The sequence below is a fragment of the Podarcis raffonei genome, chromosome 9 (genome assembly GCF_027172205.1).
Source record: "Podarcis raffonei isolate rPodRaf1 chromosome 9, rPodRaf1.pri, whole genome shotgun sequence".
In the NCBI taxonomy this organism is placed as follows: Eukaryota; Metazoa; Chordata; class Lepidosauria; order Squamata; family Lacertidae; genus Podarcis; species Podarcis raffonei.
The window spans coordinates 80,363,084-80,387,909 of record NC_070610.1 but is presented as its reverse complement, the minus strand read 5'-3'; the positions used below and the strand labels follow the sequence as shown (position 1 = coordinate 80,387,909).

Genomic DNA, 24,826 nt, shown 5'->3' with positions numbered 1-24,826 from the left:
GTGGCCCAGCTGGAAAAACTAGTGCCCCCACCCCACCCCAAGCAAGAGGCGGCTGCTGGGCGGGTTGCGAGGCCAGGGTCTCCCACCAACACTGGGCCCTTTGTATCTGGGAGAGAAGCTGTAGGAGGGCCAGGCCTGGGGGGTGCGGGCAGGCCTGCAACTGGCCGTCCTTGCAGAATTGTGCCCCCTCCAGGCCACGCGCCACTTCAGCCTGGATCCCAGCACTCCCTGGGTCTGGGCAATGGGAGCCATCAGAGAGAGCTGCCAACTTTTATCAGCCTGGTTGGGGCCAAGCACCACCCTTGACAAGGGCCTTTCTAATAGGAGGAGGAGGAGACATTACTAAGATATGGGGGGCAGGTGGGGGACGCAATCATTTTTCCAGCTTGCACCCATTTCTCAGTGCCTGGGCAGTTTCTTCTCTCTCCAGCCCCCCCCCCAAGTTCTTTGGGTCTGTGAGTGTGAGGGCCCTGGGAAATATTCTTGCCTCTTCTCCCCCATCCACTGGGCAAGGACGGTGGTGTCCCTGGTTCTGGAGCCAGAGTAAGTAGTCTGCTGGGGGGGGGGCGAGGCAGAGACAGCAGTTCCTTGGGGCTTTGAATAGCATGGCGTTGAGAGCAATGATGGGGGGTGTCACATGAGGATTTGTGCTCCCTGCCTTGCCTGGAGTGCAGACAGTGGAAGGGAGTGTTTTGGGGGCTGTGGCCCTAAAAGGGGAAGACAAGTTGGGCCCCTGATGCCTGTTCCCTGAGCCCCCTCTGCAGGATGCCCAGAGAGCCTCTGTTTTATCTGCCCCCCCCTCCAGGCCTGCCTCCAGATGGTCCCCTCTCCTGCGGCCAGGAAGGGCTACGCCAGGACATAGTGGATTATCTCGCTGAGCTCAAAGCCGGTGACCGCAAAGGCACTGCCCTCGGGGTTGCAAAAGCGGGCGCCGCAGATCATGGTGTCCGTCACGCATTCCACGTGGCAGTGCTGAATCTGGGGAGAGATGGGGGGCACCATGTCATTCTGGGTGTCCACCGTAGAGGAACTCCCTGACCCCCAATCTCTGGCAGGGCCAGGAAGAGAGCAGCGGGCTTGCTGCAACTCTTCCGCTTCTGACTTTGGCACCGGCGGGGGGGGGGGGGGAATAAGCCACCCAAATCCCTTTCATCCTCCTCCTCCTGCCCCGCTGCCCTTGGGAGGCCCTGGGCTCCCGCAGCCTCCGTCCTCTGCCCTCTAGACCTGCTGCTCAGCTTAAAGCAAACGAGGATGTTGCTTCAAGGCTGTGCAGTTCGTTTGGAAACGGATTGGGGAGGAAGCACCATGTTATATTTTTTTTGGGGGGGGATGTTGGGCTGCCATGGGAAGGGCTAAAGCTCAGGGGCAGAGAGACTGTTCTGCATGGTAGAAGGTCTCCGATTCAGTCTCGAATGGCATCTCGCAGGCAGGCTTGGAAGGGGACCTTGACTGAAAGCCTAAAGGGCTGCTGCAAGCCAGTGTTGACAGCACTAGGGATGGTATAGCACAGCTGTCAACTTTCAGATTTGAAAATAAGGGATCAGCAGCCTCAAAAATAAGGGATCAGCAGCCTCACCTGTCCCGGGGACAGTCTACGGGATTTCTAACAATCTGGGATAGCAGCGGGAAACTGCACTGGAATAAGGGAATTTCCCGCAAAGAAAGGGGAGGTTGACAGCTGTGGATGGTAGACTGATAGGCTGGCAACTTCCTGTGTTCCTAGGAGGGGAATGTTCCTGGCTGGCAGGGGGTTGGACTAGATGGCCCTGGGGGGTCCCTTCCAACTCTACAAGGTTATGATTCTGTGAGAACACAGAGGCAGAACCGCTGGCCCAATTCAGCCACAGGGCTTCTATCCCTCTTTCTAAGGTTTGTCAGAAAAGTCTGCAACTCTGCTTGGGAACAGTGCCAGCCCCCCTCCCCAGCCCCCCACCGTCAGTGTGGGCGCTCCTGTTTCCGCCAAGCTCCAACTCACAGGCCCGGGAGGAGGAAGCGGGTTGCATGGACGAGCCCCACATCCAGTGGAGGAGAGTCCCCCCTGAACACAATCCAGGGGGCAAATGGGGCCCATGGCCAGGGCGGAGTGTGGGGTGTGTGCCCCTGGGAGGAGGCTAGGGATGCCTGGCAGAAGTGCCTGGAGGAATCTAAAGAGCTGGAAGGGAGCCAAGGGTCATCTAGTCCAACCCCCTGAAATGCAGGAATCTTGGCTAAAGCATCCATGGCAGAGGGCCACCCAACCAGGCAAGCCGGCCTCACCTCAATGCCCTCAGAGTCAGGGCTGGGGCTCAGTTTCCAGACTTGCACAAAAGAGTCCTCCGCTGCTGACAGGAGCTGTGTGGGGAGAGGAGTCATCAGTGGGGCTGGGGCCTCCCTTCATTTAGTACTGTTTTTTTGAACTTATATACCACCCTATACCTGGAGGTCTCAGGGCGGTTCACAGAGAAGATCAACATAAAAAACCTCTCTCTCTCTCTATATATATATATAATCAAAATATAAACAACAACCCAATAACACCCCCCTGGCTTGGGCCTGGGGCAGCTCTCCTGGGGGGAGGGAAAGCTCCCTTAGGAGTGACCGAGAGCGTGTGCAAAGGGCAGCCGGTGCCAGGCAGAGGGAGCAGAAGCCCAGCCAAGAGCAGGCAAGCAGGCACCTCCTGGTGGGAGCAGCGCTGGAGAGAGGCTCTCTCTGAAATTTTGCCACCAGAGCTCCTAGCCCCTTGGCACAGGTCGTACAGATCCCTCATTAAGCCACTGAACTGTTAAGTCTTTGCTATATCCCGTGGCAAGGAGTTCCACTGGTGCAGGCTCACTCCTGCCCAAACCTGGCATGTCAGGACGCCTTTTGCATGCCATGGAGCCTGGCTCACTCTGCCCGGTCTACTGCACCCGCGAGGCTCTGCCCTGCCCCACCATTCCCCTCTCCTGAGAAACCCCGACTTCCTCAAATGCAGGACAGACCCACCTTCCCCGAGAGGGGCGCCAGGTCCAGGGCATAGATCCAGCGGGCGTGAGCGCGGACTTCCGCTCGCAGGATCCCGCTTGCTGCCTCATACAGGCGAATGTGCCCGTTGCCGTAACCAGCCGCGATGATGCCGTTCCACAGCTTGACGGAGGAGCAGGTGCACCTGGGCGTGGGGTGGGGATTGGGTGAGGCTCCTGTGCCAGGGGGAAGGCTGCTGCTCGGGGGGGGGGGCAAGAGCAACTGTTGGACATGCAGGGGGCCCCAGGCTTGACCCCCAGGGGCACCTCTGGACAGGACTGGGAAAGGTGCCTGGTTGGAGCAAGGCAGACCACTGGGGGAGGCTGGGGCCAGCCTGCTTCTGCTCAGGCCCTGGAGTGGGGCAGGGCTGGGTTCAGGGCCATTAGCCACCCCCCCTCATGGCCAGAGTGGTCAAGGCTTTGTTTCCATCTCTCTCGGGGCTGACTGCTTTCAGGAGGGCCAAATCCTTGTACCCAGAGCAGGCCCCTCTCTTTCTGCGCTTACTCAGAAGCCGGGATCTTGTTGGCCAGCGTGAACTTCTCTCCGGAAAACCAGACGCACAAGGCTCCAGAGTCATCGGCCGTCACCAAATCAGGCACGCCTTCCTGCAGCAGGAGAAAGGGCAGAATCAGCTCACTGCCCCCACGACGCTTGGCAGCAACGCACCCGGGCAAAGCCCACAAGGAGGAGATGCAGAACAGTCGCTGCTGCTCTAGGCAGGAAGGCAAGCGCATAGCTGGGCGCCAGGCGCTGCTGAGGGTAATGCTTGCTCCGTGTTAAAAGTTTGCAGGACTTCTGTCACAACATGGCATGGCCCCCTGCCAGGGATGCTTTAGCTGAGATTCCTGCCTTGCAGGGGGTTGGACTAGATGACCTTTGGGGAACCCGTGCCTTGGGCAATGATCTCTTGGGTTGCCACAGAAGCACCCTGCGATGACCCTCCTCCTAGGGTGCCCCCGCGGTGAGCCTGGAAAGCCAGCTGTGCAGACTTCACACCAGGCCTTGCCAGACTGGGGAGAGGGGTTGGCAGTGCCAACTGAAGCACCCCCTAACCCAGGCACACTCTGCGGGAGCACCAAAGCAGCGCAGCTGGATCTGGAAACAAGCCAGCTTTTAACTCAGGCCAAAGGAACTGGGTGCAAAGCGCCTGGGGCCAAAATGGGACTCCACTGGCTTCCCAATGAGCCCATGGCGATAGCAGCACCTGAGGCGAGGCGAGACCATGTCCAGGCGAAGCAGCAGCAGCTCCCCCGAGCAGGGGGCTTTGGGGGCCCTGTGGGAGCGGCATCCACCCGGCGGCTCCCAGCTCCTCCTTACCGGCTGTTCGCACAGCTCGGCGGCAATGTCGGTGATGGAGTCGCAGTGCTTCTCGAGGACTTCGCTCAGCGTGATGTTGGTGCCTTTGGCGGGGACGTCGAAGACGAGGACCGACCCCAGGGACGTCCCTGCAGAGGGAAGGCAGGCAAGGGGGTTCTGAAGCAGCAGCCCCAGGTGGGCTGGTCTCACCTCACCTGCGAAGGAGCAGCCTCCCACCTGCCCAGGCGAGCTCACCGGGGCAGCCCGTTCCGCACCAACCCTCCTTGCAGCCCTCTCCCAGGGGAATCGGCCTTCGTGCAGGGCAAACAAGTCCTCTGGAGTTAGATGGCGATCCTGGCTAACTCCGCAAAGAAGCCACTAGCTTTCCATTCCCACTGCCAAACGCAGGGGTCAGCAAGGCCCACCTCGCCTGGGCCGGTTCACTCCAGCGGAGATCCCTCCATGGACTGGATCGCGATTTCTGGTGTCTGCATCTGCGCAGACGCGATTTCCGGTGCCGTGGAAGCGAGTCCTTGTGCCATGCCGGTTTAGTGCAGTGCGCAGGGACTCGCTGAGTGGGCAGCTCAGTTTGGGGGCAGCTCGTGGGCCAGTTAAACGACCCCCATGGGCTGCTTGTGGCCCATGGGCCTTAGGTTGCCGACCCCTGGGCAAACGCGTCTCCGCGAAATTCAACCATGGCGCCAATCCCTTCTGCAGCTGCTGCCACTGACACAGCAAAGTGAGGCTTCAGGCATGGCACGTCCTCAGGGGGTCGACTACTCTCACCCACAGCAATGGGGTGCCCCCCCCCCCAGCAGTGCCTTTGACTCTGCTCGGCTCTCCTCCCCTGACCTCCCCACCCCACGTTTCCTTCCTGCTTCCTCACCTACGCAAACGAAGCGCTGCCCGGTTGCCGCGATCCCACGAGCAAACACAGCCTTCCCTGGAAAGGAGAGAATGCAGAGATCAGGCGGCCGCAGAGGCCCAGGGCTGGCTGGGGGTCTTTGCCCCAGAGCTCCCTGGGCGTGGAAGTGCATCCCTCCAAACGGTCAGGAGGCATGTGCCAGGGAGGTGCCTTGCTACTCGCCCCTCACGGGTTTGGAGGTGTGCAAGGCCACATCCCCAGCAGGAGGAATCCATGCAAATTCAGAAAAGAGGTGGGCTTCTAAAAGGTTCAGCTCCGAGGCCTCTGCTTCTTCTAGTCCACTCTCTGCTTCTTCTCAGAGCTGCTGAGACACAACTTCAGAGAAGACATCAGGACTAGAGGGAAAGAGAAGGGGCCTAAGGAATCGGAGACAGGAGGATTCCAAACTACAAATCTGCCCCAATGGTAACTGGTCTCCAGTAGTTAAGAAAAGTGGGTGTTTTATAGATCTGCTTTTGGAAATGTGATGTTTGGTTTTTTTGTCTATAGAAGTATTTATATACTGCTGCATCATAAAATTATTTCACAGTGGCTTACATGAAACGAGCAATAGATTAATAAAAAGTTAAAAACAAGTTAAAAGCAAAAATAAATTAAAAACAAACATCAACAGAGCATTGTGGAAAGATGTACTTCTTAATGGACTGCATAACGACGGGGTGAGCTCCCGTTGCTCGGTCCCTGCTCCTGCCAACCTAGCAGTTCGAAAGCACGTCAAAGTGCAAGTAGATAAATAGGTACCACTCCGGCGGGAAGGTAAACGGCGTTTCCGTGCACAGCTCTCGTTCGCCAGAAGCGGCTTAGTCATGCTGGCCACATGATTTGGAAGCTGTACGCTGGCCAATAAGGCGAGATGAGCACCGCAACCCCAGAGTTGGTCACGACTGGACCTAATGGTCAGGGGTCCCTTTACCCCCTTTTAAGCCTGGCAAAATAGAAAGGCTTTCAACAGAAGGCGCCCACTGAATCTCTAGTGGCGGCATGTTCCACAGGACTAAGAGAACTTGTACTTATTGTTGAAATGTATTTTTTTTTTAAAGGGAGGGGAATATCTCCTGTCTTGGACAAAAAAGGTGGCACCTGCTATTGCTGCGGCTCGAGATAGGAAAGCACAATGAATTTTCACTATTTGAAACATGGCCACCCCCCTTTTGCACTTGAAAGCAGGTGCCCTTCCCTCCCTCCAAGAGATCCTCCTGCCAGGAATAGAAAGGGTACCTGGAGGTGACTCCAAGCCCTCCAGGGCATGCCAGTAGACCATGATGGACCCGTCCGACTCGTACATCTTGGAGGAAGGGGGAAAGAGCAGAGAGAGGCAGGTGAGAGGCGCTGGAGGATCCAGCAGGCGGTTCCCAGGGGACAGTCCACATCCCAGGAGACGGGGTCTGGAAAGTCACCGGCTTGGGGCCTTTCTAGGGCAGAGGTTTCCGTGGCCCCCGGCTCCGTTTCTCACCTGGATCCCCTTCTGTGAAGTCAGAACCAAGAGGACCCTGGAAGGGAGGACACACCAGGCAGCCTGGAAGACAAGGGTGCAAATAGAGCAAGCAGGAAGACGCCCTTCTGTGCCCCCTGCCCTCTTCCCCGTGGCCACAGAGGAAAGCACAGAGATGAATGAGGAAGGCAATGCTTCAGAGCATGTGCAAGTGCCTTCCAACTCTTCCCTCCCTCTGGAGCAAAGGCAGCCATCACCTGGCCCAGCACTGAGCTGTCCACCTGGGGGCCAAAGAGACTTTCTCCTCTCCCAAGCTCTGGTCTTCTGTGGACTTCCTCGGCCTCCGTCACCTGTCAGGGGTGAGGGAAGTGCCAGCCTGCTCTGCAAAAGCTGGACTGCAAGGACACTAGGTCCGCGAGGGACAGAGGAGGACTCTGCTCCCCAACTTGCTGGTGGCAAGGGCCGTTCAACAGTGGAAGCTGCTGGACTCTCCTTTCTTGGAGGCGTTTAAGCAGAGCAGTTGGATGACCATTGGTCAGGGATCTTTTTGTTGTGATTCCTGTATTGCAGGGGGCTGGACTAGATGACTCCATGGGGTCCCTTTCACTGCTACAGTTCTCTGATTCTACGCCTGTGGGCAGCAAGGCAAGGAGAACCACTGAGGCTGCCTGAGACGCCACCACGCCCACAAGCCCCACCGCAGAGCCAAAGCAGGCCTGGAAAGGTGCCAGCGACTGGCTCAGCAGTGAAGGGAAGGCATTCTGCACGGTCTCAGAGGCACTGCTGTTCCGTTTGTGCATTCTGGACTGGGGCTCTTGATAGAAAGATCTGGGGCTGAGTTTAAATAAAGCCCTGCAAGGTTGTTGATTGCCAAAAACTGGAAACGCAGCAGCGTCCCAACTAAAACAGACTGGTTATCTAAAATGATGGACTACTTCCATATTGCCGAAATAACAGGGAAGATAAGAGGAGATATGGTCCAAAAAGTGAATGAGTGGGCTATCTTTAAGGAATACTTCAAAATTTATGTGGAGAAAGTAGAATTTCTGACAGATACTGAGTGAATCCAGAAAATGATTAGAGTGAGAGTAAAGTTAAGACAGAAGAAGAGATTAACGATATAATGAAATGTGTTTAAGCTAGTTGGAAAAATAAAGTAGCGTAACAAGAACGGCTGGAAGTCAAGTCACCTGGTGGGTGTCTGTGTGGGGTAGGTGTGTAGGTATGTTGATATGTACAGTAATGTAGGTATGTTTTATGTTATGAAAATAAGGTAGTGTGTTGTCTACGTGTACTGTGTAAATGTATATGTATGTGTTTTATATGTACATATGTTTTATACGTTAATAAAATAGAAACAATTAAAATAAATATAAATAAAGCCCTGCATTTCTGGCCAGGCAGACTCCTCTCTGCCCCAGCCTGTTCCAATCGCCCTTTCGATCAGCATGTTCTGGGCTGGCCAATGTTGACGCCTCAGGGTGCCGATATTGGCTTCTCAGTGACAGCAGAAGAGCAGCTGCCCTGTGGGGCATTGATTGGGCAGGGAGCTGGGAACGGGCTCTCCTCCCCCCTCCCTCCCTCCCTCCTGCCAGCCCCGTTACCTGGGTGATGATGGAGGCCCCGACGCCCAGGCTGCCCTCCTTGGCCTGCAGCTGGCGGTGGGAGAAGCTGAGGCCGTCGTCGGAGGCGCTCACCATGTTGACGGTGGTGCCGTGCACGCTGGCAAAGTAGGTGAGCTGCTTGGCCGGGAGGGGCAAGACGCTCATGTTGTTGTACAGCGCCAGGCTGCTGTCCTTCAGCAAAATGCTCTTCTCCTTTCGGTACATCCTGCTTGGGGGAGACGGGGGAGAGAAGGGGCATGAGGCCAAGAGGCAGAGGAAGGCACCCGAGACAGGCAGCAGCACAGCTTGAGAGCGAGGTCGAAGTACTGGCCTCCAGGACTGGACTACAACTCCCATCAGGCCCAGCCAGTGCAGCCAATGGTCAGGGATGATGGGAACTGCAGTTCAGCCATGAAGGGCATCCACCTATGATGGATTCTTCAGCTGAGATTCCTGCGTTGCAGGGGGTTGGACTAGATGGCCCCTGGGTTCCCTTCCAACTCTACAGTTCTATGAAGGTCCAAGGAGTCCTCCACAGGTTCTGCAGCCCTGGACCACCACGACTACCTGAGCCGCCAGGATTGCTTCTGACATCTTCTGCACCATTCGGAATTTTCACCTTGGCCCCTGAGGCTGCTGGGAGGTGCCCTGGCCCCATTTTTTAAATGTTTGATGTTTTATTCTGTTTTTAATATTCTGTTGGGAGCTGCTCAGAGTGGCTGGGGAAACCCAGCCAGATGGGCGGGGTATAAATAAATTATTATCATCATCTTCATCATCATCATCATCATCTTTGTGACTTCCTTCCAGGCAAAGCGTCCCTGTGCTTCTTTTGCATACACTTAAGCTCCAACAGAAATATCAGGCAGTTACAATTTCCAGTTCACTGCCATTTAACTCCAACGTTTCCTCCCCAAGCCTTTCACACTCACATGTGGCATCAGAATTACACATCAAGCGTTAGGTGCTGAATTCATGATCCACAAACGATGACACCATAATAAATCATAGAATCATAGAGTTGGAAGAGACCACAAGGGCCATCGAGTCCAACCCCCTGCCAAGCAGGAAACACCATCAGAGCACTCCTGACATATGGTTGTCAAGCCTCTGCTTAAAGACCTCCAAAGAAGGAGACTCCACCACACTCCTTGGCAGCAAATTCCACTGTCGAACAGCTCTTACTGTCAGGAAGTTCTTCCTAATGTTTAGGTGGAATCTTCTTTCTTGTAGTTTGGATCCATTGCTCCGTGTCCGCTTCTCTGGAGCAGCAGAAAACAACCTTTCTCCCTCCTCTATGTGACATCCTTTTATATATTTGAACATGGCTATCATGTCACCCCTTAAGCTCCTCTTCTCCAGGCTAAACATGCCCAGCTCCCTTAGCCGTTCCTCATAAGGCATCGTTTCCAGGCCTTTGACCATTTTGGTTGCCCTCATCTGGACACGTTCCAGTTTGTCAGTGTCCTTCTTGAACTGTGGTGCCCAGAACTGGACACAGTACTCCAGGTGAGGTCTGACCAGAGCAGAATACAGTGGCACTATTACTTCCCTTGATCTAGATGCTATACTCCTATTGATGCAGCCCAGAATTGCATTGGCTTTTTTAGCTGCCGCGTCACACTGTTGGCTCATGTCAAGTTTGTGGTCAACCAAGACTCCTAGATCCTTTTCACATGTACTGCTCTCAAGCCAGGTGTCCCCCATCTTGTATTTGTGCCTCTCATTTTTTTTGCCCAAGTGCAATACTTTACATTTCTCCCTGTTAAAGTTCATCCTGTTTGTTTTGGCCCAGTTCTCCAATCTGTCAAGGTCGTTTTGAAGTGTGATCCTGTCCTCTGGGGTGTTAGCCACCCCTCCCAGTTTGGTGTCATCTGCAAATTTGATCAGGATGCCCTTGAGTCCATCATCCAAGTCGTTGATAATGATGTTGAATAAGACCGGGCCCAAGACAGAACCCTCTGCTAGACATGCACAAGATTCTTCACTGGTTTTGTTTTAAATATGCATGCATTAACGAAAATGAATGCCTGCAGGCACGTATGAGGAGGGAGGGAGGGAGCAGGCCAGGACTCTGGGTGCCCTGCACTTCGTCCCTCAGGATCCGTTGCCCGTTTTTGGCTCAGCCTCAGCTGCACGCAAGCCCAGAGCCAGGCATGGTGGGCGGGAGCCTTCCTGTGGCTTCATCAGCTGCAGAAACCCAGCTGGCTCCCTCTGCCCCCTCCCTGCCCTAACTAAGCAGGGCCTGATCCGCCAGAAAGTCCCTCTGCACCAGCTGGCTGGCAGGGGGCTCAAGGTCGCATGCACAGTTCTTCCCCTTCCCTGTTGTGTTTCCGCAGCAACCCCGCGAAGGGAGGCGAGGCAGAGAGCGTGGGGCTGGCTCAAGGGCTGCCCACCAAAAGCCATGCCCGAGGGAGGATTTGAACCTGGGTCTGGCACCCTGAGCATCCCTCAGGAACACTTCCAGCCACTAGAGAGACAGATGGGCTAGGGGCTCCTGCTGGCAATTCCCTCCGGGCCCCCTTTGGCCCTTCAGTACATAGCTGTCAATGTTTTCCTTTTCTTAAAGGAAATTCCCTTATTCCGAATTGGATTCCTCACAAGAAAAGGGAAAAGTTGACAGCTATGCTCCGGGAGCTGCTCTTGCCGGTGCCTGACTGAGGTTGGGCCAAGAGCTCGTGGGGTGTCGGGGTTGGCGTGTCGGAAAAAGTAAGGTAAAGGGACCCCTGACCATTAGGTCCAGTCGTGGCCAACTCTGGGGTTGTGGCGCTCATCTCGCTTTCCTGGCCGAGGGAGCCGGTGTACAACTTCCGGGTCATGTGGCCAGCAGGACTAAGCCGCTTCTGGCGAACCAGAGCAGTGCACGGAAACGCCATTTACCTTCCTGCTGGAGTGGTACCTATTTATCTACTTGCATTTTTGGTGTGCTTTTGAACTGCTAGGTTGGCAGGAGCAGGGACCGAGCAACGGGAGCTCACCCTGTCATGGGGATTCGAACTGCCGACCTTCTGACTGGCAAGCCCTAGGCTCTGGTTTAGACCACAGCGCCACCTGCGTTCCTCTATTATAGAGGAACGCAGTAAAGCCCCCCTGGATATTAAGTCCAGTCAAAGGCATACAAATAAAATGATGACGACTATAGGGTTGCAGCACTCATCTCGCTTTCAGGCTGAGGGAGCCAGCGTCTGTCCACAGACAGCTTTCCGGGTCATGTGGCCAGTGTGGCACCCAGAAACCAATGTCCCGACTGTGGAAGGAAGTGCGGCTCCAGAATTGGGATCCAGAGTCACTTACGGATTCATTGTTCAAACCGTGTTTATGGAATACAATCTTACTCGGCTACAAGTGATTGCCAAAGAAGAAGAAGATGGCTAAACTGCTTCTGGTGCAACGGAACACTGTGATGGAAACCAGAGCAGTGCACAGAAACGCCGTTTCCCTTCCCGCTGGAGCGGTACCTATTTATCTACTTGCACTTTGAGGTGCTTTCGAACTACTAGGTTGGCAGGAGCTGGGACCGAGCAACAGGAGCTCACCCCGTCGCGGGGATTCAAACCGCCGACCTTCCGATCGGCAAGTCCTAGGCTCTGTGGTTTAACCCACAGCACCACGCGCGTCCCTGTCGGAGAGAGACCAGGGTTCAAATTCCCCTCGCAGAGGGGGCGTCGCTGCCTCTCTGCCGGCCTCCCTCGCGGGGGGGGGGTTGTGCTGGGGGGAGAAAGGCGGCCTCCCTCTTCCCCAGGAGCCTCCGCTCCCTGCCTCCCTCCCCGCACGCCGACATCTAGCTCCTCAGGGCCAGGTTCACGAACAGGGGCGGGGCGTGCGGAGGCCCCGCCCACCGGCGAGGCGGCCCAGTCCCCGCCGCGCAGGCGCATGCGCGCGCTCCCCCGCTCGGGGGGGGGGGCGAGGCGGGGTCCCGTCTCTTCCCGGCCCCCGCCGCCCCCTCCCCGGCCCGCCTCACCCGCCGCCTTCTCCGCCGCTGCTCCTCCGGCCCGCTTGCCCCGCTGTCATGGAGACGGCGCCCGGCGCGCTGACGTCAGGACGGTGGCCGGCCGGGCGCGGGCGATTGGCGGCCGGGCGGAGTTGCCATGGCGACGCGGCTGCTGGCGGCGTCTCGCGGGGCGCGCCCGTCTCTGCGCGAAGTCTCCTCCACCTTCCTCAGCCTGGCGGTGAGGGGGCGGCGAGGGCGCATGCTCGGGGGGGGGGGGCGGGGGCGCCATGCTGGGCGTGAGGGGCGGCGGAACTCCCCGCCTCAGGAGGGCCGGGCCGGGAGGGACCCCGGGGGGGGCCAGCTAGCCCAGCCCGCCGCCCGCACGGCAGGAGGAGCTTCCCGGCCCATCATCATCCTCCGCATTTCATTTGGATGCCGCCTTTCCGTAGTGAAAGCAATGCTCAGGGCGGCTTACAAGGCCACAAGCTTTACAGGGAGCTGAGATCCCTGCTGCAGGCAGGGGGTTGGGATGGATGACCTCTGGGGGTCCCTCTCCCCACGCCAGCCCTCTAGTCCTCGGCACAATTAGCACAGGGCCCTGCCTTGCAGGAGGTTGGAAGAAATGGTTCCAGGGCCCTTCCAACTCCAGGGTTCCGCTTCTAAGGTTCCGCTGGCCCCCATTATTATTATTATTATTATTATTATTATTATTATTTATACCCCGCCCATCTGGCTGGGCTTCCCCAGCCACTCTGGGCGGCTTCCAACCAAATATTAAAAACAATACAGTGCTACTTCATGTTACAGACACTTCAAGTTCCAGACTCTGCTAACCCAGAAATAGAACCTTGGGTTAAGAACTTTGCTTCAGGATGAGAACAGAAATTGCATGGCAGCAGGAGGCCCCATTAGCTAAAGTGGTGCCTCAGGTTAAGAACAGTTTCAGGTTAAGAACGGACCTCCGGAACGAATTAAGTACTTAACCCGAGGTACCACTGTACAGCGTCAGACATTAAAAACTCCCCTCAACAGGGCCGCCTCTGCTCGGCTGGTTCCCCAGGTCAGAGGCAGCCCTGCAGTGCTGGCCGGGGGCCGGATTGCAGGTTTCCCACCCTGGGCCTCTGTCTGGACACCCTGGAGAACCGGAGGCCGGGCTGGACACTGGGATCCCTCAACAGGGTCTGATCCAGCAGACTCCTCTGACATTCCAGGGAAATTCTCCTCTGGACATCAGAGCATCAGCGGAGAAGAGCCTTCAGCTGGATCAGGCCTCTGGGTCTCCCTCTGGCCGACCAGATGCCCCAAATGGGAAAACCACAAACCTGACCCAAGCGCAAGAGCAACTCTCCCTCCTGCGGCTCCAGCACCTGGGATTCAGAGGCACACAAATCCAATATTTTCCCAGCATATATATTTTGACTTACCTTCTCCACTGTTGCGGTTTCTTATAATTTTATTTTAAAATACTGCATTTCCTATGTTAGTCCGTCTATTAATTGCTTCCTAATATTTCTATGGGACGTGGGTGGCGCTGTGGGTAAAAGCCTCAGCGCCTAGGACTTGCCGATTGAAAGGTCGGCGGTTCGAATCCCCGCGGCGGGGTGCGCTCCCGTCGTTCGGTCCCAGCGCCTGCCAACCTAGCAGTTCGAAAGCACCCCCGGGTGCAAGTAGATAAATAGGGACCGCTTACCAGCGGGAAGGTAAACGGCGTTCCATGTGCTGCGCTGGCTCACCAGATGCAGCTTGTCACGCTGGCCACGTGACCCGGAAGTGTCTGCGGACAGCGCTGGCTCCCGGCCTATAGAGTGAGATGAGCGCACAACCCTAGAGTCTGGCAAGACTGGCCCGTACGGGCAGGGGTACCTTTACCTTTAATATTTCTATAGCATTACTTTTAACTGCTTGTCTTACGTTGATCCTGCTAACAAACTTCTTTGTATTCAAATATCCCACGAATTTCCCCCATTCCTTGATGAAATTCCTTTCCTCTTGGTTTCTTACTTGTAACACAGAACTGCTGAATTGGAAGGGACACCAGGGGTCAGTCATTTAGTCCAACCCCTGGAATATGTCCAACCCTCTTCTAAAGCCATCTCGATTAGTGCTCATCACTGCCTCCTGTGGCAGCGAGTTCCGTGGTTTATCTCCCCGCCTTTCTTTCATCTCTCCTGAATCTTCCAACCGCCTGGGCATCTCCCTGCTCTCCCCTTGGCCTTCACCCTTGGGGTGTCCCCTGGCGATGGCCTGCAGCTTCCGTCCTCCCCCCTGACCGTTGGTCCTGCTGGTGACGGGTGCTGGACTGCCGATCCCCTGGTGGGGGTCCCGCTAGCTGGCCCCATGGCAACCGCCGCTCTGGGGCCCTGGCGGCTTCTCCTCCCTTCAACTCCTCTCTGTTCTCACTGTTCTCAGAACAATGAGCTTTGTGGGTTCTTTGGAATGGTCTGGCGGTTGGTGGACTGGGCTTCCGCTCTGGGACTCTGCGGTCCAGAGCGGCTGCAGGTGAGCCTCCCTCAGGTGGGCAGCAGGTGGGTGGCCCTCCCGAAGGAGGTAAAAATTGGCAAAGAAAGGGGTGGAAACCCAGAGGTGCAGGGTGACCCAGGTGCTTTGGGGGGGGGGTCTTCAGTCCTGGCGGTTTCATCACAGCTGGATTGGTTTCACTTTGTTTCCTTTCTGGGGGGCAGAGGAGTTGGTGACGGGTTACAGGTCACTTGCATCTTGCGCATGGGTTACGTTCTGGGACGCCACACACAGAATTGCGCATAGTTGAGCCGCCCCATTCAAACTGCTCCTGCAACATGGAGGTGCTGCGTGGAATGAGTTTCTTGCCGCCCCCCCCCCAAAAAAAACTACAAGGTTAAAACCTCTTTTTCGCAGGGTCTTTGCAGCACAAAAGAGCTTTTAAGCTCTCTGTCATCCGTGTCTTTAATGCCCATGATTTAAACCAGTTTCGAGTGACCTGCATTTTCCGAGGATTCCGGGTGCGGTTTCTTGTAAGAACTTATTTCTTCTCGTCTTTCCTTTGCGATCCCCACTCAGGCGCTTCCAGTTCCGACCAGCAAGCGGACACGGCCGGACGCCTGGGTTCCCTCTCCGGGCCTGAGGTTGAGCCGTCACACCAGGGACACCCGGCCCCCTGCTGGCGGCTCTGCTTCTGTTTTCCTGCCACTGAAGTCCTTGGCCCCCATCCTGTCAAGTGTCCTTCCTGCAGAGATAAGGCTGGAGGGCCTTTTCACCCCCCGCGGGGAAATTTCCCTCTTCTCCCGGACTTTCCCTAACCCTCTCTTATTTATTTCCTTGATTGTACCTTTGGTCTAAGGAGGTCCGTGAGGTGTGCCTGGCTCTCCTCTTCCTCACTGAGTCCCCAGAACAGCCCTGCCAGGTAGGTGAGGCGGACAGTCAGGGCCTGGCCCGAGGTCACTCACTGCGCTTCCTGGCTGAGTGGGGACTCAAACCCTGGTCTTCCAGGTCAGAGTCTGACACTCTAACCCAGGGGTCAGCAACCTAAGGCCCATGGACCGGCCCCCAGCCGCCCCCGAATTGAGATGCCCGCTCGCGCACTGCGCTAAACTGGCGCAGCGCGGTGCAGGGACTTGCTTCCGCGGCGCCGAAAATCGCATCTGCACAGACGCAGGTGCCGAAAATCACAGGCACGCGCTCAATCCAGCCCACAGAGGAATTTCCGCAGGACCGATCCTGCCCAGGTAAGATAAACCTTGCTGACCCCTGCTCTAACCATTATGCTGCACAGCCTCTCCCTCCATATGGGTTCCTGGTGTCTTCAGCCATGATGGTGACTGTTGATGATTATCTTCATTGCCAGTTGCTACACGCTATCATTGCGTGAGCCGCTTTCCTTTTCTAATTGAAAAGCAGTGCAGAAATTTTTAATTACCGTATTTTTTGCTCCATAACACTCACTTTTTTCCTCCTAGAAAGTAAGGGGAAATGTCTGTGCGTGTTATGGAGCGAATGCCTACGGATGCCAGGGGGATCTGCTGCAGTCGTGAGCAGAGGATCCATGGTTCCCCTTCCTTCCCTCCTCCATGGCTCGCTTTGAAACAGCAAAGCGGGAGAAGAGCCGCTGAGTGGGGAGGAGAGAGGGACAGAGAGCCTGCTTCTTTAAAGGAGAAAAGCGGGAGAGGAGAGGAGCCGCTTACACGAGTGTAAGCGGCTCCTGTCCGGTTGGCTCCTTTAAAGCAAGCAGGCTCTCTGTCCCTCTCTCCTCCCCACTCAGCTGGCTAAATAGCAGCAAAGTTTTTCAGCTAGCCGGGGAGGAGGGAGAGAAGCAGAGCCTGCTTTCTTTAAAGGAGCAAAGCGGGAGAGGAGAGGAGCCTTCTCCTCTTATACCCCTCTTCTTCATTATTAACAGCATCCTTCTCCACACACCCCACGCGTGCTCCTTGTCCCTTGAGTGCTTTTCCTTCCCTCCCCACTTAAAACGTGGTTACAAAGCATGGATCCACATGGATCCTCAGGATTTTGGCATTGGGCTACCCCAAATTCACCGGCAAATCACATGTCTGTGGCCACAGCATGAACCACAAAAATCATACATCCACTGTTTCTTTTAGAATATTTTTTTTTCTTGTTTTCCTCCTCTAAAAACTATGTGCGTGTTATGGTAGGGTGCGTGTTATAGAGCGAAAAATACGGGTAAGTAATTAAGTTCCTGCCTTGGGTGACAAGGATCAGACAAATCTGTGGAGGAGGAGAGGGCTGTGGATGGCTGCTAGCCAGAATGCCTCTGCTCTGCAATGCTTCTGAATCCCAGTTGCTGGAAACTACAGGAGGGGAGAGGGATCCCGTGTGCGAATTCTGCTTGCGGGTTTCCTATTGGGGCATCCAGTCGGCCACTGTGAGATCAGGGTGCTGGACTAGATGCCCCCCCCTGGCCTGATCCTGCTGCTGCTGGTCTCTTCTCATGCTGTTCAATCCATACTCCATTGATGGGAGTCCATGTGGCAGAGGCAAGAGGCGGCCAGAACCCCCATCAGGGACCCTACAGAGCTGTGATCCCCTTTGCCCAAAGCTGGAAAGGGCCCAGAACTCAGAACAACCTATGGTGTCTGCAGAAGCCCCCAGATTCCCTCCAGGGCATCTTTGGCTCCTTGGAGATCCTGGGAATCTGCTGCCATGCCCCCACCCCCAGAGTAAGTGTCCCAGGCTGGGTGGACCAATGGTGTCAGCTGCGGGGAACCGGATCCCTAAGCTACTCCAGCCTGCAGGCAGGGCCCTTCACCTTGTCCCTGCAGCCCATGCCAGCCTCGGGTGCTATCATTTCCTCCCAGAGCTGGTGCTGGGACCCAGATCTTCCCTCCCAGAACTTCCTTTCTCGCCCCAGCTCCAGTCCCCCTGCACCCCTTTGGGGGATCAGGGAGGGCAAGGGCACAGGAGCGTTCGTTGGCACCAGCGCGTGCCCGAGGACCAGGTGCAGAGCTGTTCCTTGCTCCCCCCTCCATCTCAAGAGCTGACTCTGAGAGGTGCGTTCCGTTTCCCCCGCAGAAAATGACGTCCCGCGTGACCCTGGCGAAGTCCCGGGCGGAGAGGTCGCGCCCGCCCACGGTGCCCATCCCCCAGGTGGAGATCGTCCCAGGGCGCCTGACGGAAGGAGACTGGTTCTCCCTGCTGGGCTTTGAGGAAGCCGAGGATCACGTGGGCGACATCCTGGCAGGGTTGATGGATCAGGTCTTGGATGAGTGCTTCAAGGTCTATTTGGAGAGGCAGGTGAGTCGTTATTTGGGCAGCGCTGCCTTCCAGGGTGAGAAGACCACTGTTCAGGGCCTTGGCTGCGTGCCAGAAGCCCTTCGGTTTCAAACTCCAGGCCCCTCACCTTCTAGGAAACAGAGGAGGGCTGAGCAGCGTCAGAAACTCAGGTATATAAGCTAGGGGGCATTTGGGGGCAAATCTTATTTTTCAAATGATGGACTGTGTGGTTGATTCTCTTCTGCTTTATTTCTCAGTGATGGCCCACTTTGTCCAGCTGGGTTCACCTTCGGAGAAGGCAGTATTGTTGCTGCTGTTTCTGTTTTTAATAGGTCATAGATAGATAGATAGATAGATAGATAGATAGATAGTTTTAATGCCGTTTGCATTTTAATAAAAATAAAAATAAAAATAATTTATTTATACCCTGCCCTCCCCAGCCAGAGCCGATCTCAGGGCGGCTAACACCAGAAAAATTACAGTAAAAACATAATAGGGAAAAAACCACCAATTTAAAATACAGGTTAAAATGCAATTTAAAATGCAGCCTCATTTTAAAAGTAGCCCATAGATCAAAAGCATAAGGGGAGGGAAACATAAGGGTCAGACTGAGTCCAAACCAAAGGCCAGGTGGAACAGCTCTGTCTTGCAGGCCCTGCGGAAAGATGTCAAGTCCCGCAGGGCCCTGGTCTCTTGGGACAGAGCGTTCCACCAAGTCGGGGCCAGTACAGTGGTGCCTCGCAAGACGGAAAACTCGCAAGACGGAAAACTCGCAAGACGAAAGGGTTTTTTGTTTTTTGAGCTGCTTCGCAAGACAATTTTCCCTATGGGCTTGCTTCGCAAGACGGAAACGTCTTGCAAGTTTGTTTCCTTTTTCTTAACACCGTTAATACAGTTCTGACTTGACTTCGAGGAGCAACTCATAGCACGCGGTGTGGTAGCCTTTTTTGAGGTTTTTGAAGACTTTGGTGATTTTTGAAGCTTTTCCAAAACTTTTCCGACACCGTGCTTCGCAAGACGAAAAAAATCGCAAGACGAAAAAACTCGTGGAACGAATTAATTTCGTCTTGCGAGGCACCACTGTACTGAAAAGGCCCTGGCCCTAGTTCAGACCAACCTTAGCACCTTGTGAAGTGGGACCTCCAAAATGTTGTCATTTGTGGACCTTAAGGTCCTCCGCGGGGCATACCAGGAGAGGCGGTCCCGTAGGTACGTGGGTCCTAGGCCACATAGGGCTTTAAAGGTCAATACCGGCACCTTAAACCTGATCCTGTACTCTACCGGGAGCTTCCTAATGATTATCATTCTTTGCTTTTAGCTTTTTCTCTCCCTTTCTCTGCAAGACACCCTGAAAAACACAAGATAAAAATAAAGATAAATGGATGGTCATCTGTTATGTGTGATCTGGTGGAGATTCCTGCATTGACAGGGGTTGAACTAAATGACTGGATGACTCGGGGCTCCCTTCCAACTCCACCATTCTGTGATTCTATCAAGAATAAGAATAATTGGCACCTAACACAGCATCCTAAAAAGCAGAGACATCACCTTGCCAACAAAGGTCCATATAGTTCAAGCTATGGTTTTCCTGGTAGTGATGTATGGAAGTGAGAGCTGGACCATCAAGAAGGCTGATCGCCAAAGAATTGATGCTTTTGAATTCTGGTGCTGGAGGAGACTCTTGAGAGCCCCATGGACTGCAAGAAGATCAAACCTCTCCATTCTGAAGGAAATCAGCCCTGAGTGCTCACTGGAAGGACAGATCGTGAAGCTGAGGCTCCAGTACTTTGGCCACCTCATGAGAAGAGAAGACTCCCTGGAAAAGACCCTGATGTTGGGAAAGATGGAGGGCACAAGGAGAAGGGGACGACAGAGGACGAGATGGTGGGACAGTGTTCTCGAAGCTACCAGCATGAGTCTGACCAAATTGGGGAAGACAGTGAAAGACAGGAGCGCCTGGCGTGCTCTGGTCCAGGGGGTCACGAAGAGGCGGACACGACTAAACAACAACATGTTTCTTAGCCCAGCCGTTGCAAACAGCTTGGAATCAGAAAACTGTAGAGTTGGAAGGGCCCCCTGAGGGCCATCTAGTCCAGCCCGCTGCAATGCAGGAATCCCAGCATTTTTTTGCAGGCACTGAAAGGGGTAGGCTGAAGGTGTCCATCCTGTGTCAAGGAGCCTGAACGGCCTGGCCTTTTGAAAGAGGCCAACCAGGTGTGCATGTGCCACGGGTGCAAATCTCGCCCCTCAGCCTGAGCTTCCTGCCTGCCTCTCTGACTCTGATGCTCAGAGCTGGGCTGTTTGTGGGAGAGCCCAGTGTGTGTGTGTGTGTGTGTGTGTGTGTGTGTGTGTGTGTGTGTGTGTTCTCTTTCTCTCCTTTCCCCCCCAATTTTTTTATTGATTTCCCAAATTTATAAACAAACAAAAAAACATAAATCCTAACTGTAATAATTCCACTTTTGTTAACATTATTAAGTGACTTCCTCAAATCCCCCTGGCTGAGTTTCAATATATATCATTGTAACAGTTTTCCAAAACTAATTTCTCATAACATTTACTTAGTCAAGTAACATCTTTCTTTCTTTTCATATTAACTTTAAACATATTATCCTATAACATCACATATTTAAATCCTGAGCCAATCTGGTAATTGCAAATATTTCTATTTAAGTTATCTTAGCATATTTAGCGAAATAGTCTTTGAATTTCATCCATTCCTCTCTCCTTGGGGTTTCCAGACAGGCTGGGGGGGGTGAGGCCGTGAGCCTTGGAGGGGACCCTGCCAGCCTCTCGCCCCCTCCTGCTCACCCTCCGCTCTGCCCCCTCCCCAGTGCATCCCCTACGTCATCACCCAGGCCCGGGACGCCATGCTGCAAATCATCGAGTGGCGCTTCCTGGTGCGAGACGAGGGCGAGGCCGGGGTGCCCGCGGAGCCCACCTGGCAGGAGGACGAGGAGCCAGTTGCCGGCATCACCGACTCCTGGGCCCAGGGCTCTGTGCCTGTGCTGCAAGCCATGCCGCGCCCGGAGGAGCCAGAGGTAGGAGGGCAGGGGGGCTGGCACACCTGCCAGGCTGGCGAGGGGCGGCATCGTCCTGCTGGGGCTGATGAAGTCGAGATCCTTCCAAGAACGCTTTGGGGGGGGGGAGATCAGGGAGGCATCCAGAGGAGGGCTGGGCGGACCAGGGGCCCCAGAGGACAGAAGGGACAGGGGGTGCTTGGCCTGCAGAGAAGGCTGCAGGCCTCAGCTGGGTGGTATATCAATATATTGTCCAAAACCATATCATGATCTCTATTTCATCATTTTTGACCTGGCAATATACAGTTGTACCTTGGATCCCGAACGCCGCAGACCCGGAAGTAACTGTTCCGGTTTGCGAACGTTCTTTGGAACCCAAACGTCCGACGGGGCTTCCACGGCTTCTGATTGGCTGCAGGAGCTTTCTGCAGCCAATCGGAAGCCGCGCCTTGGTTTCCGAACGTTAAATGGACTTCTGGAACAGATTCCGTTCGACTTCCAAGGTACGACTGTATTGCAAATCATGCTGCATGTGCGCTATCCAAAAATCACAATGCAGGAACTAGCATGAATCCAGCCAGAGCCTCTGCGTAGCTCCATCCTTGTGTCAGACATTGTGATATATCAGTATATTGCAGCGTTCAGCTGGTGATATAATTGAAAACCAATTTTGCCCCTCCCTAGCTCACGATGGGCTTAGTTCCTAGCAGGCTGAAGGTCTCCCTGGGATGTTGCGGCAAATGTGGCATGGCAGCGTCCTCCAGGGAGGGCCGGAGCTCCGTGGCGGAGCTGAAGGCTTCGGGTTCAGGCCCCAGTGGCAGCATCTCTGGTTAGAGCTGGGAGAAACCCCCTGCAAATACTGCACAAGATGGACTCTGTATACCTGGCCCGGAAGCTGCAGTTCCTCCTGCCCTGGAGGCTGGTGTAGTTGACTGCCAAGGTCCCAGCAGAATGACTTCATTTCAGAGAGGAAGTGAGCAGGTGGCCTTGGCTGTAAAAGAGCCGCAAGTTACCTTGTTCACCTCCTCCTCGACCTACAGCGTTCTAGCAGCGGCACAAGCCTTGAAAATCCCTCCCCGTTTGGCACAGCCCTCCAGCAAAAGTTCACGCTTTGCCCTTTCACCTGAACTGCCTCCATCCCTCTGCAGTTTGCCAACCCCGGACAGAGCAGTCGGGTTGAGAATGTCCCCTGCCTGACTCCCTAGAAAGCCTCTGCCTGGTTCCCTGTAACTTGGCTTCTCGCAGGGAGGGAACCGGCAGAAGGCCCTCGGAGCTGAACACCAGTGTCCGGGCAGATGTCTTTATTCTGCTCTTCAAACCCCCAGTTTTGAGGCTAACCTTAGAGTCACAGAACCATAGAGTTGAAAGAGTTCCCTGAGAGTCATCAAGTTCAGCCCCCTGCAGTGCAGGAATCTCGGCTCAAGCATCCCTGACCGATGGCCACCTGACCTCGGCTTAAAACGCCCAAGGAAGGGGAGTCCACCAGCTCCCAAGGGAGGCTGTTTCGCTGTCAAAACAGCTCTGCTACCATAGCAGCAAAGCCTAGTCTTTCAAAACATTGCAAAAAAACCCCAACCCCATTAATTTTTTATTTTATGTTGTAAAATGCCCTGTTGTTTCTCGAGGAAGGGTGGTGTATACAATTAATAAATAATAATGATATTATAACCAGTCAGCTTCTCCCACCCAGTCCAACAGGCTGGCTTCTAGCCCCTTGGCTTGTGTTCTTAAATGTTTTTAATTGGTTATTCAAAAGGAACATGAGACTACAGCACCCCTTAGTAAGCAACTTCCCCTCCTCACCCAATTTCCCCAAACCAGAGGGTCCTATGGAGAAGCATTTTTCCAAGGTTCAAATGCAACTCTGGTGGATGCCATTGTAATGGACATAGTGCTATGAAACTGTCTCTTCCCAGCTTAAGGCTTTAACTTCCTTGGTCCGTTTCCCTGAAAGCTTTCTTCTCCAATGCGACCTTTGCGAGTGTTCCAGAGATTTCCAGTTTGGGCCAACAAGTTCTCGGGCGTTTCCTGAAAGAAGAGCGATCGGTGCTTCTTATCTCAGATGGACATTGTCATTTTTAAAGGTCGCTAACAATGTTCAAGGGACGCGGGTGGCGTTGTGGTCTAAACCACTGAGCCTAGGGCTTGCCGATCAGAAGGTCAGCGGTTCGAATCCCCGCGACGGGGTGAGCTCCTGTTGTTCGGTCCCAGCTCCTACCAACCTAGCAGTTCGAAAGCACATCAAGTGCAAGTAGATAAATAGGTACCGCTCTGGCGGAAAGGTACACAGCGTTTCTGTGCGCTGCTCTGGTTTGCCAGAAGTGGCTTAGTCCTGCTGGCCACATGACCCGGAAGCTGTCGGCGGACAAACGCCAGCCCCCTCGGCCTATAGAGCAAGATAAACACGCAACCCCAGAGTCGTCCGCGACTGGACCTAACAGTCAGGGGTACCTTTACCTAACAATGTTCAAATTTTGGGGTGCTGATCTTCTGGTCCGTCGGCTGACCTGGCCAACGTCTCTCCTCCAGGTTCCCAGACTCCCAGAGGAAGTTCCTCAACTGCCGGAGGAGTCCCCCGTTGCCAAAGAGGAGCCCGCAGGGCCCTCCGATATTGCTGCTCAGGGCTTCCCCCTGGGGACCCCCAGGTGGGAGGCAGAGAAGCTGGCCCAGGAGTCCTTGAAGGAGGTGCGGCCCGCCAGGTCCCGCAGCAGCAAGGCGGTGCTGAAGTCCGGAACCCACCTGGTGTCCATCGCCCCCCTGCCGTCCCCCCTGCCGTCCCCCCTGCCGTCCTGCAAGAGCAGGCTGGGCCCCCAGGCCTACTACGGGCCCCTGCAGGCGTCCCGGCTGAGCGACATCGTGAAGCCGCTGGCCGGCTCGGAGAAGGAGCTGCTCCTGCGCCAGCTCTCCCAGATGCCTGTGGAGGAGGCCTCGCGCCCGTGTCTCCTGCCGCTCTCCTGCAGCAACCTGCTGCGGATCCAGCTGGGCCGCCCGCCCAACACCCGGGACGTCTTCTACGACCAGGCGGGCAACATCACCGCCGCGCCGCGCCTGGAGCCGGCCAGCCTGCCCAAGCGCTGGGTCAAGCCCTCGGCCGAGGTGGTGGACCCGGAGGTGGAGTCGCAGCAGCAGGAGGCCCTGAAGACCGTCTCGGGGCGCAGAGCCCCCAAGCTGCCCAGGGGCCCGGCCAAGAAGGGCAGCACCCACGGCGAAAGGCTGCTGGGCGTGCGGAGGAGCCTGGCGGAGAAAGCTGCCCAGCCTCCCAGCCCGGCCGGAGGTGTCCTGCAGCCCACCAGCTTCGTCTTCGTCAAGCCCAACTTGCTGACCCAGACGGTGCAGCTGGCCACGGGGGTGACCCTCCGGTGTGTGGGTGGCGTCCGGGAGAAGGTCTCTCCCCATGCGCACCAGGAGGAGGCCAGGGAGGGGCCGGGGAACCTCCACCGCATGTGCCTTCGGGTGCCCACCCCCAGCCGGGAGCACATCCTCCAGCAGCCCAAGCCTCTGCCCCGCTTGCGCCCGGGAGCGGCCCTCTGATCGGCACAGGCCTGCCCTCCCTGACCCCCCCATGCACCCCTTTGATCTCCTTGTAACTTAATAAACGGAGAGGTTTTTGGAGCCTGGTTTCTCTCCTTGTCTGCCTCACGACTGCATCGCCTCCAGAACCACCTCTCCCCGTAGGAAGCGAGCCAGACTCTGCCATCTGAGGCCCTTCTTTGTGTGACTCCTCTGGGAGAGGTCCGGAGGGTGGCAACATGAGAACGGGGCCTTTTCGGAGGTGGCCCCCTGCTTGTGGGATGCACTCGCCAGGGATGTTCACCTGGCGCCTTCGCTACATATCTTCAGGTGCCAGGCAAAAATGTTCCTCTCCAACCAGCCTTTGGCTGTTACAGTGTGACCTTTTAATGCGCCTGCAGGGTTGGGGTGGTGGTCATTGTTTTT

The 24,826-nt window shown here is 55.4% G+C and overlaps 2 protein-coding genes across 2 annotated transcripts; one reads left to right on the top strand and one right to left on the bottom strand.

Moving 5' to 3' along the window:
* Window positions 1–251: 251 nt before the first annotated feature.
* WDR54 (WD repeat domain 54) lies at window positions 252–12,252 on the bottom strand. The gene is made up of 10 exons (XM_053402272.1): window positions 12,202–12,252; window positions 8,240–8,480; window positions 6,657–6,719; window positions 6,422–6,488; window positions 5,165–5,221; window positions 4,300–4,427; window positions 3,487–3,587; window positions 2,965–3,127; window positions 2,257–2,331; window positions 252–978 (listed from the first exon to the last, which is right to left on the bottom strand). Exons 2-10 carry the CDS (start codon window positions 8,462–8,464, stop codon window positions 847–849), a joined length of 1,011 nt encoding a protein of 336 aa, XP_053258247.1. The 5' UTR covers window positions 8,465–8,480; window positions 12,202–12,252; the 3' UTR covers window positions 252–846.
* A 1-nt stretch (window position 12,253) lies between these two features.
* On the top strand, window positions 12,254–24,421 carry C9H2orf81 (chromosome 9 C2orf81 homolog). Its single transcript, XM_053402317.1, has 5 exons — window positions 12,254–12,408; window positions 15,487–15,549; window positions 17,673–17,894; window positions 20,705–20,911; window positions 23,420–24,421. Exons 1-5 carry the CDS (start codon window positions 12,328–12,330, stop codon window positions 24,419–24,421), a joined length of 1,575 nt encoding a protein of 524 aa, XP_053258292.1. The 5' UTR covers window positions 12,254–12,327.
* Window positions 24,422–24,826: the final 405 nt, after the last annotated feature.